General features: G+C 46.3%; 1 protein-coding gene across 3 annotated transcripts in view; it reads right to left on the bottom strand.

The window, feature by feature from the left end:
- CAMSAP2 (calmodulin regulated spectrin associated protein family member 2) overlaps positions 1-11,718 on the bottom strand; it is an 89,100-nt gene extending 77,382 nt beyond the window's left edge. For all 3 annotated transcript variants that reach the window (XM_082615802.1, XM_082615801.1, XM_082615803.1), the window contains exon 1: positions 11,430-11,718. In XM_082615802.1, the coding sequence (XP_082471928.1) occupies positions 11,430-11,568 (139 nt within the window). In that variant the 5' untranslated portion in view covers positions 11,569-11,718. The remainder of the gene's footprint in view (positions 1-11,429) is intronic.
- Positions 11,719-12,218: the final 500 nt, after the last annotated feature.

Here is a 12,218-nt window from a genome sequence, read left to right as displayed (position 1 = left end):
TCATGAGGTCCCAAGGTGCTAACTATTCATGATACACAAGATACAGCAGGCAATACATATTCATGATATAGTAAATATACATGAGGCTAAACAAACAATAGGCCATGAACACTAAATATACATGAACACTTAAAATTCATGAATGCTCAACTGGGCCACCCATCAATGACACACATTCTGGCCTGCCCAAGGCGCACAAGACCCAAGGCTATTCATCAGGCTTCCCGACAAGCCACAGCTGTGACAGGCATGCATGTCCTCTGCGTCTCTGATGGAGCAACTGTGCAGCCTTGTGTCACTGTGGGCCTCCTTGTTCAAACCTCAGCGCTGGTTGTTGCAACCATACCATCTGTGGGCAAGGCTGATGGAACAGAAAGAGATGGACAAAGAACGAGGTGTGGTGTGCTGCAGGATTCGGGGAGGGTGTTTTCATTCACCCCACCTTTCTTTCCCCTCGCTTCACACTGTGAACTGATTTAACAATCCATGTGATTGAAGCACTCTGAGTTTGTGTGTGAGTCTTCCTGCTCCGTGACCTCCAGGGTGGCTGCCTGGCAGTTCGTTGTGGAAATTTCTCCCCCAGGGCACCCGACATTTAATACAGGGAAGAGAATTCCCACTAACAAACAAAGAAGTCACGACACAAAGAGAAATAACGAGACACCAAGTGCCTCCTGGTGGAAGTACACAAGCCTATGGAGTAAGCAAAAAAAAAAAAATCAAACTTGAATCTGTACAATTCTCTATATTTAACTGTCAATGTATAAGAAATACAGGGGACAAAAAGAAACCTGTTAATCCCGTGGCGATCCAGGCCGTGGGAAACGACAGGACAAATACTACGGTTTCTTCAGTAAGTAAACTGTAAGGAAAACAAAATTAGATGGAGGGGGAGCCTATATATTTAAAAAACTTAGAGAGACATACCAAATTGCAAAGGCTGGCCCCTGTTTAGATACTGACTGGAACAAATGAACTGTAAGACAGAAAAGTGAAAACAAAAAGATGACTGGTGGTGTGGAGCGGTGTGATGATGGCAGGACCACGGCAAAGTTTAAAAAGGGAGCGCCTGGGGACTTGCCTGTCGGTCCAGTGGTTAAGACTTCACCTTCCAAGGCAGGGGGTGCGGTTCGATTCCTGGCTGGGGAGCTAGGATCCCACATGCCTCCGGGCCAAAACAAAAACCCAAACGTCAAACTGAAGCAACACCGTAACAAACTCAATAAAGACCTTAAAAATGGTCCACATCAAAAAATCTTTAAAAAACAATAAATAAATTAAAAAAATAAAAAGGGAGCCCCTGGCTGCCGGAAACACTAGTATGTTTATAGACGCAATGACACGATGTCGGGGACTTGCTTTAAATAACCGGCGGCTGGGTCGGGGGTGAGCCGCTGGCCGTGGAGGTCAGACGCGGGGTACAGGGAGTTCGCTGTCATCGTAGCTGTTTGGGATTTGCCATCGTCTAACGGATTTGTCCGCTTGAAGAGGAAGGAGGAGGCGGGAGAAGAACAGAGAAGTTTCCCTGAGGAGCCCTGGGTGCCGTGGGACAGGACGTGAGAGAGGGCGGGGCGCGGGAGGAGGGCTCCGCCCACCCCCACCCCGCCAGGCCCGAGCCTGCCCCCCTCACCCCACCCCGACCGCTGCCATCCGCCGACCCAGGTCCCAGGTGCGCTTTCCGTGCCGCAGTGAACACACCCCGGCCGCCCCGCCCGCTTCGCTTCCCCGCTTCCCCTCCACACCTTCGGCCGAGCTGCGAAATCCCGAGGCGCCTCCGGCCACGCCTTCACCCCTCAAGCTGGACCTCCTGTCCCGCTTCCTCACTTCCCCTCTGGTCACTCTCTGCGGCTCTCCTGTCTTGGGGGCCTCCCCACACTCTCCCGCGGGGTGACTGGCACTTACCCACCCTGTGTGTCTCCATCACCACTTCGCCGCTCATCCCCGAGATCTTCTGAGCCCCACGCGGGCCTCTCCAAGGGCCCAGCGCACAGCCCACCGTCTCGGCGCTGCCCTCTCCCGCCCTTTCCTTCGCACACACAACCCGGCCCTCGCCCACTGTTCTGTTCCTCAGTAAGGAAAAGCAGTCTTCACACGCCCCACAATATCATCTTCCCCTCGCCGTGCCCAACCAACTACCAAGTCTTACCTTTGACGCGCATCCACTTCCTTCCGTATCCATCCACCTTCAAGCCGCTGCCACCTCTCACCTGGACCATAACAACTTCCTAACTGTTCCCCCTTCACAACCCTTCGTCTCCCTCCGATGCATTTTCTGCTCTGTATCCAAGAGATCTTTTTCCTTGTTGTGGTCAAATACACGTGACATTAAAATCACCATTTCAACCATTTGTAAGTGCACTCCCAGAGATCTTCTGAGAAACAGTCTTCCAACAACATTACCAAGTTTAAAACACAAACTGAGTGGCTCAGGGTCCAGGAGGGAAGGAGACTTTCCACTAGACCTAGCCTTTTATACCTCTGGACTTTTGAATCAGTGCCTGTCTCACCTCTTCAAAAACTATTAAGTGTCAAAAGTAAAATTTCAAGAACTTATAATCAAGACCTCTAAAATCTATGTTAAAAAAAAATGGAGGTAGCTAAAAAAGAAAAAAAGGTTATTTCTGCTGTTTCAAAATCTGTTACAAAATTCTACAAAACGCGTAAATCAGAGAAAAATTTACAAGTCAGCACCCTCGTAATATGAATGTCACAAAAAAAAAAGGAAAACAAGAAGACAGTTGAAAGAGAATCTTGAAAGTAGCAGTAAAATGCCAGCAGAAAAAAATGAAAACCATCTACTTTGAAACTTTCCTTTGCTGAGGACAAATGTCTTTTAAAGTATTTCAAACATTTCAAATATTTTTTATTCTAAGAGCCTAAAGTACTTAAAATTTCCTTGTAATTCCCATTTAGAGACAGAAAATGGTTTGAAGGAGAGGGCTGGGAGTGGGAGCGGGGGTAGATTCAAAATAACTTTTCAAGATCATACACACACGTTCCCAGGAACCTGTATTTGTTAAATATGGAGTAAGGAGACGAACACTTTTTCAGTGAACTGAAATTCTATATCTTTACCTCAAAAAATCATTTTCTGGGACTTCCCTGGTGGCACAGTGGTTGAGAACCCGCCTGCCAATGCAGGGGACACAGGTTCGAGCCCCAGTCGGGGAGGATCCCACATGCTGCGGAGCGTGTGCCACAGCTACTGAGCCTGTGCTCCAGAGCCTGCGAGCCACAACTACTGAGCCCACGTGCCACAACTACTGAAGCCCGTGTGCCTGGAGCCTGTGCTCCACAACAAGAGAAGCCACTGCAGTGAGAGGCCCGCGCACCGCTACGGGGAGTGGCTCCTGCTCGCAGCAACAAAGACCCAATGCAGCCAAAAATAAATAAGTTAAATTAAATTAAAAAAAAAAAAACATTTTCAGGTGCTTCATAAACATGACTAGGCCTAACACTCAGGGTGCGACTGTGAGGGTTACAGAGGGACTTCGGTTTTCTCTCTAGTGCTGGATTCCCAGCCTCTGTTTTATTTTTCCCAGTTCATAGTTTGAAAAAGTTTATTTTTTTTTAATTTAATTTAATTTTTTTTTTTGTATACAGCAGGTTCTTATTAGTCATCGGTTTTATACACATCAGTGTATACATGTCAATCACCCAATTCATCCCACCACCACCACCCCCGCCGTGGCTTTCCCCGCTTGGTGTCCATACGTTTGTTCTCTACATCTGTGTCTCAATTTCTGCCCTACAAAACGGTTCATCTGTACCATTTTTCTAGGTTCCACATATATGCATTAATATACGATATTTGTTTTTCTCTTTCTGACTTACTTCACTCTGTATGACAGTCTCTAGATATATCCACGTCTCTATAAATGACCCAATTTCATTCCTGAAAAAAGTATTTTGAATAAAAAGAATTCTTTGAAATTATTAAAGAAATACAATCCCATTCCACAATGGGAAACAGAATATCCAAAGGTAGCCTAAGTGTGAGATGGATCAATTCATGTTTCAATGTATATGCTTTTTCTTCTAAAGAAGGCAAAACAAATGCTTATCATCATGACTATTTGGCAAGCAGGGGAACTGAGACAAAGACTTTAGGAAAAAGGCCCCCAGAAAGGGAGCAGGTGGTAGAAGGAGAGCTGGAAAGACACTACAGTGTTGAGGTGTCGCCCTTTAACCCAGAACGTTATGTTGATGCAGAATGCGTGTTTAAAAAGAAAAGGAGGGGCTTCCCTGGTGGTGCAGTGGTTGAGAATCTGCCTGCCAATGCAGGGGACACGGGTTCAAGCCCTGGTCTGGGAAGATCCCACATGCCGCGGAGCAACTAGGCCCGTGAGCCACAACTACTGAGCCTGCGCGTCTGGAGCCTGTGCTCCGCAACAAGAGAGGCCGCGACAGTGAGAGGCCCACGCACCGCGATGAAGAGTGGCCCCCGCTTGCCACAACTAGAGAAAGCCCTCGCACAGAAACGAAGACCCAATACAGCAAAAATAAATAAAAACTCCTATCCCCAACATTAAAAATAAATAAATAAATAAATAAAAAGAAAAAGAAAAGGAGAAACCATGCAACGCACAGGAAGGAAAGTGTTAAACGTGACCAGTAAATACAATTATTATCTCAGCAGAAGCACCACACTGTGACTACTAACAAATGTGTAATATTAATTTAAAGATCATTACTTGTAATTTACCAATAGAAAAGGCCCATAAACTAGTACCTAAAAAACTAGATCCACTGTGGGGGTTGGGGGGGGGAAACGACCCTGAAATGACAGACGGATGCTAAATATGTTTCCTAGTTCTGTATTAACTAATCAAATACAAACAGGTTTGTTGAAGAAAAATTAAATATACTTTTTTTTAAAAATATACTTTTAAATTCCACAAAAAACCAAAAAATGTAAGACTTACATTTGAAAGGTTTTCACGCTTTCTTTGTGCCTTCACTTCCAGTATTATACTACAAAACTGTAATGAACTCTAGGAAGAGTATAACACAGAGGTCAAAATACAAACTTTAGTATCACAAAGGTTTTGACTCTAATTTTTGTTCCACCATTTACAAGCTGGATGATCAAGGGCAAGTTATTTAACCCCTCTAAACCCATTTCCTCTTTTATAAAAAGGGTAAACTATCATATTTCCTCAAATCTTATTTTCCATTTGAATATCTGTGAAATCAGGACATGTTGTAACAAATTTGTACTTCAATGTCCAAAAAACCTTTTTAAATTGAAGGTGTATCTCACAGTCTTCATGGCAGTGATTTTTAAGCTGGGGTCGTATTGGCCCCAGGAGACACTGGCAATGTCTGGAGACATTTCTGGGTGTTACAACTGGGGAAGAAGTAGGAGTGGGGAATACCACTGTCACCTAGTGGGTAGAGGCCAGGATGCTGCTAAAATCCTACAATGCATAGGACGGCCCCCTCAACAAGGAAGGAGCCATCCAGTAGTTCTGCAGTGGGAAACCCTACCTTAGAGTGGCAGACGAAGAAATAAAATAATATCTACTTAATAGGGTCGTTCTCAGAATTAAAATAAGGCATATAAAATGTTCAAAACTGTACTTAACACAAAGTATGTGCTCAATAAATCATAGTAGCTTTTTCAAAAATCCAATGTGCTTAGGATAATTTATTTATCTACTAAACAAATACCAAGTTCCCTAAACAAATACCAAATCAAACAATCCCAATTTACCTTTCAAGCTGCATCTCCCACTACTCATCACATAAACCTCCTCCAGCCCTACTGGTCTATGTTGTTGCACTTACGGTACTGGGTTCCCAGCTCTGTGCCGGCACACAGACCACGTGCTCCACCCGCCACCCGTATGTGCCACTCAGGGGTGGTTTAAATACCTGTAGCCTTTGACACTGTTAATAAGACCACCCTCCTGGAACTTTCTCCTTCCACGGCCTCAGTATCTTCACACTTCCTTAATTCTCTTCCTAACTCCCTGCTCTAATTCCACCTTCTTTTCCTCAGCCTCCTCCCAAAACTATTCTGAGCGTTCACCACCGTAGATTCTGTCTCAAATCTTTTCTGTCGCTCTATGGTGTCATCTATTTCTGATTTCAATCACACTTTATACGCAGAAGATTCCCAAATTGCTATTTTGTAGCTTCACCTGGTCAATCATACTCCCTACCCACCTTTACAGCTACCTATGGTACTGGATTTCTCAGATAAGGTATCTGGCCAACACATCAAGCTCAAGGTTCCCCAGAACAAAGCTGACTTGCCGTTTAACTTGCTGCTCTCCGTCTCTGCCAATGGCACTGGACTCACCCTCCCAGTCACCAGATCTCAAAAGCTCAAGTAACCTCATTCTCCTTGCAACCTCAGGGGGCCTCATCCTCCCCCCATGCACCCTGAATTCAGTCATTTAGAAACACTAGGGGGACTTCCCTGGTGGCGCAGTGGTTAAGAATCTGCCTGCCAATGCAGAGGACACGGGTTTGAGCCCTGGTCCAGGAAGATCCCGCATGCACAGAGCAACTAAGCCCGTGTGCCACAACTACTGAGCCTGCACTCTAGAGCCTGCGAGCCACAATTACTGAGCCCACACGCCACAACTACTGAAGCCCGCGCGCCTAGAGCCTGTGCTCCGCAGCAAAGAGAAGCCACTGCAATGAGAAGCCTGCGCACTGCAACGAAGAGTAGCCCCAGCTCGCAGCAACTAGAGAAAGCCTGCGTGCAGCAACGAAGACCCAACGCAGCTAAAACTAACTAAATAAATAAACAAATTTATTTTTTTAAAAAAAAAGAAACACTAGGGATTATACCTTTGCAATGTTTTTTCTATCTTTTGCCTCTTTTCCATTAATTTGACTTCTCCCCAGACAGCACATGGTAAAGTGGGCAGCCTGAAATTAGGTTCAGAACACAGCACCATAAGCTGGGTGGCTTTGGGTGGGTCCCTAACCCTCTGGGCCTCATTTCCTCATCAGTAACACTGGAGTGATGGACAGTTTCCACCTCTCAAGGCCGTCATGAGGATTAAAATGAGATGATACATGGAAAGTGACCGACACACAGTAAGTACTCAATAAATATTAGCAGCATCTCTGCGCGGCTGCTTCAAGCTCTCAGCATCTCTTGCCCAGACTCCTACAAGAACTTCCCAGACAGGCCTCTCTGCAATCAGTCTCTCTCCGCTGACAGCACATCCTTCACACGTGCGTGAGAGTCAGGTGTGAGACAGGATTTTGAGAAAACGTGTTGGGATATATAAAGAAATGAAATAAGGGGTATTTAAAATAGCAGATGATCTTATATTCTGCTACATGTTTTGTAGTTTGTATCAAACTACACGGTATGAAAGGGAGAATGATAGTTGATAAAGCTGAAATGATAAAGTGACACTAGGAATTGGGCCTTAAGTTCCACGTTACGAACTCCAAATGCTGGGAGTTCCCTGGCAGTCCAGGGGTTAGGACTCAGCGCTCGCACTGCCATGGCCTGGGTTCAATCCCTGACTGGGGAACCGAGATCCTGCAAGCCTCACAGAGCTGCCTCCAAATGCAAGAATTTAGTAAGGAAGAAGGTCATAAAAGGGTTTGCACCCACCATTTTCCCCAAAGCACTTAAAGCAAACGCAGTAATATCACTGCTAAACGGGTTAAGCTGCTCAAATACAGTAGATGCACAGCACAGTTCAACTTCCCCCTCTTCCGCAATTTGGTTTACAGATTAAAATTCACCCAAACAAACTTATTCTTCATTTGATCAAAACTGCACCTGCCTTCTTCCACACAGTAAACTATGAAGATTTGAGTTATTTGGAATATTTTTAGTGTAAAGAAAAAGAATATGATTCCAAGCTCTGATAGAAGACTTCAAATTAAGTAAATATTCTATCTGCTTTCTAGGTATTAAAATGCTAGCGCTTTATTTACTTTTTATAGCTCAGTAACTTCATTCTGTGCCCAAAATTGACTTCTAGCTATCATTTCAAATGAATTTTCCAACATACAGTTTAAAATTGACTTCTTTTTAATACGTCAAACGTTAGAAAGTTTCTCACGGAAAAAGACTAAATTGGTGCCTGAAGACTGGACATGTCATCATTAAAGAAGTGATTTTAGTAAATCATAACTTAAATTTGGGCTAATGTTTTGAATGATTAACTGAATACCACTGGCAACACCTCTGAAATATGCTGTCTACTAACATCTGCTATATAACAGTGTCTGCAGCAAATGCGGAAAATTTACATCAAAAGAAATGAAACATTACATTTTTTCAGCTCACTCCATATAAATTTATACGTTGAAAGACTGTTGATTAAAGAATAAACAAAATGTACACAGATAACATTCTTAATAATATAATTTCTTGTTACTAAGTGACTCTTAAGGTCTTCTAAGCTTGATTTTCATTCCATTTTGAATATGACTTTCATCCACTCTAACTGTTGCCAAGACAACTGTAAGTACCAACAACGTTCATCTAAGCCATCTGAGAGTGTGTTAAGATCTGCCCATCCTTTCAAGAAAATAAATCAATAAGACTTCTAACGCGTGCTGTATGCCCATTCTGCACACTGGCAGATAAGAGGCTTACTCCGCAGAGCAGCGTAAGCAGCACAGACTTAAGAGTCAGAAAGACCCGCACTGGCCCGCAGGATCCACCGCTCGCCAGATGTTTAACCCTGAGCAAATTCATCTGAGCTTCTTCCCTCACCTGCAAAACAAGGACAATATCTTTCTAAAGGGATGCTGTGGGAATAAACGAAGCAATGTGTTTGAGGTATCGGGCATACAAGGGGCATGCCTGCCCTCACCAACGCCATACCCTTTAGTCAGACAATCAAATCAAAGCTCATGTCTGCCCGTACTAAAACTGTGACCGTGGGGAAGTTGTTTAACCCCTCTCTGCACTGGCGTCCTCTCTTTTTTAAATGGGGAGTACGCTACCTACATCACAGAGCTGCTGGAAGTCCCGAATATAACATAATGCAAAGCATCTAGTGCAGTGCCCAGGCGCAACGCACGTTCCATTGATAGTCTGTGCCTTCCTCTTCTCTTCTTCGCCAAGTGTGTTCGACACTTGTTTCTCAAGTGGTCCAGGATCTAGTAAGCTTGCCTGACAGGTGTCCAGAGAATAGGCCGTTTTCTGGTTAGGAACCCTTGTGAATCCAGGGCAACGCTGTGACATCTGTACTACAAGTTTCCCCCCCCCGTTTCAGAAGGAAAGAAAATATTTTTGCTATTCCCTCTGCCTTCCATCTTGTACACACTGCTTTTCCACAGAGGTCAATATATCAATTTAAGTCTTTCCATCTTTTCTAAATACTTAAATAGGGACTTCCCTGGCAGTCCATTGGTTAAGACTTCACCTTCCAATGCAGGGGGTGCGGGTTCAATCCCTGGTCGGGGAGCTGAGATCCCACATGCCGCCCAGCCAAAAAACCAAAAACATAAAACAGAAGCAGTATTGTAACAAATTCAATAAAGACTTTAAAAAATGGTCCACATCAAAAAAAAATCTTAAAAAAAAACCTTAAATAGCTTTCATTTCTCCTCTAAATGGATATTAGCTTCAGTATGCTGCTTAAGTTAAAACCAAAATACATCAATTATTTTCACCACCGATATCAGTGGTGCCAGAAAACAAAAATATACTAACACTCTGTGTTTCCTCCGAGGTGTTACTCTACACATTTAGTTCCAAAGAAATCTTCAAAATCTAAATTATTTCAAATTAAATTTTTTATTATATACTCCTGATGCTAATTTTAAAACCTTTAACATCGGGACTTCCCTGGTGGCACAGTGGTTAAGAATCCGCCTGCCAATGCAGGGGACACGGGTTTGAGCCCTGGTCCAGGAAGATCCCACATGCTGCGGAGCAACTAAGCCCATGCGCCACAACTACTGAGCCCGCGAGCCACAACTACTGAAGCCCGTGCACCTAGAGCCCATGCTCCATGCAACAAAGAGAAGCCACCGCAATGAGAAGCCCGCGCACCGCAACGAAGAGCAGCCCCTGCTCGCCACAACTAGAGAAAACCCCGCACGCAGCAATGAAGAGCCAACGCAGCCAAAAATAAATAAATAAATAAAACCTTTAACATCTTTCTACTTCAATATCAAAGCACGATAATTCAAATTAAAAAAAAGCTGTCATAAGCACAAAATCACAGTAACGTGAAGTTTCCCTCAAAACTAATTCAAATAGTTTTCTAAACACTGAGATTCATTTGCTAGTTAACTAAATATGCAGTCCTGATAGTCACCTGTGTATGTATCCAGCTGTGTATGTTTAAACAGTAAGAATGAATTAAAACATTTACGCACAAATTTTCACGGTCCTAAAATTGGAAATAAGCCATCCTCTTCCCCTCAAAAAAAACCAAACCAAAACAAAAAAAACCCTGTATTTAACATCTAGAGAAAAGTCTGTAAATACTAAGAAACTTCTCAATAAATATTTTACACATCCAATATTTATTAACTAGGCCACAGAAATCTTACAAAATCACTCAAAGTTATCAGATTAAATTACCTTCCAGGAGCATCTCCACATGAGAAGGTAATGTTTTCAGAGCTCCACAACATGGGCTCCTAAAGCAACAGCTAAGGAATTACAACAGGAGGCCCTTTTCCTGTCATTTTGCAAAGACTGGGTAAAGGCGGGAGTGTCTGACGCCTACTGTCCTATACCATTTGTGTCAACAGCACATGCCCTCAAAAAACTCTTCTATTAAAAAAAAAATCCCACAGTAGGGAGTTGTTGTTTTTCTTAATTTATGAAGCCAAAATGTTTGGGAAAAGGAATGTGTCTGAACACGAAGTAAAAACAGGACGTGACACTCAGCAAGCTAAATATCGGGTTTAAATGACTGGTTTAATAGAGCCTGAAACGTGTACGGGAGGACACGGGCTTCAAGAATGACGACAAAAATTAACACTGCGCTCCGACAGAGGCCACGGTACAGCCCACGGATCCTGAATCGCAGCCATGGTTACAAATGTCAAAATCAATGTAGCCTGTGTGCCATCCACCTCCTTCCAATAATAACGAAACCAACTCAGATTTCTCGGTGGTGTAATCACAACTATGACTGTGGGGGAAATGAATGCAGCACAATGAGGAAAACACCACAAATTAAAACCACCCCATGTAAAAACAGGACAAAATTGGTCACTGGGAGGGGAAAAAAAAAACACCCACTTTTGCTATCCAATAAAAGAAATCTGGCCGCATCCCACCTGCCCAAATCAAGGGCTCCTGATTGAAGAGCAAACCTGCGTTATCCCCCCCACCTCCTTTCTTCTCCCATCGCGTCCCCGAGCCTGTGCGCGGAGACACGCGCGAAGGGGACCAGAGGATGGGAAACAAAACGGGGACGCGCGTAGCCTGCGGGGACGGAGGGATGGAGGGATGGGGGGCGGGCACCACGTACCTGTCCCGAAGGCCTTGGCCACCAGCCAGGCCAGATTGCAGGCGATTTTGGCCCTGGAGAAGTCGTAGTGGTCGAAGGGCTTGATGGCTGGAACAATGAACGTCCTCCTCCCGTCCCGGGGGTCCACAGCATCCCCCATCTTCACGCGCTCGGGGCGCCGGGCCGCCCTTCACATGGTGCTGCCGGCCGCGGGGTAGGCGCTGGGGGGTGGGGGTCGGGGTCTGGGTCCGGGCCGGGGTCCGGGCCGCTCAGAGCATCGGCCCCGCGCGCCCGGCCCGGGATGAGGCGGCGCCGCGTCCGGCCGTCCCGCGAGCCTCCCGCGAGCGCGCGTGCGGGCGCCTCCCCTTTGTCTCGGCGCGGCCGGGCCCGGGCGCGGCGGGGGCGTCCTCAGCGGTCACGTCGCGGGGGCCGTCCCGCCATCGCGCCGCCCGCAGCGCCGCCCTCCGCTCGCGGCCCTGCCCTCGGGGCGCCCGCCGGCCGGAGCGCGGGGCCGCTGGGACCCGCAGGAGACGCGGCGGAGGTACTCGGGCGGCCCCCACCCGGCGCAGCCAGAGCCGCCGCGGAGAACGTCAAAGTCCCTGCGGCGCGGGCGCCGGCAGCCGTCCCTCCTAGCGCCCGCTCCCCGCCGCCGCCGCGCTGCCGCCCCGCGCCCTCCGCCTTGCGGACGCCGTCAGCCCGGCGCTCGGGCCCCGCCCGGCCAGCCCTGCCCCGCGCTTCCCCTGCGGCCGCCCGCGCGGTAGCCGCCTCCGCCGCCGCAGCTGCGGTTTTCCAGCTGCCGCACTGGACCGA

Source organism: Mesoplodon mirus, assembly GCF_964341445.2.
Source record: "Mesoplodon mirus genome assembly, chromosome: 3".
Classification (NCBI taxonomy): domain Eukaryota; kingdom Metazoa; phylum Chordata; class Mammalia; order Artiodactyla; family Ziphiidae; genus Mesoplodon; species Mesoplodon mirus.
Note: the sequence above shows the minus strand (reverse complement) of the source record. Positions and strands in the feature narration are given on the sequence as shown.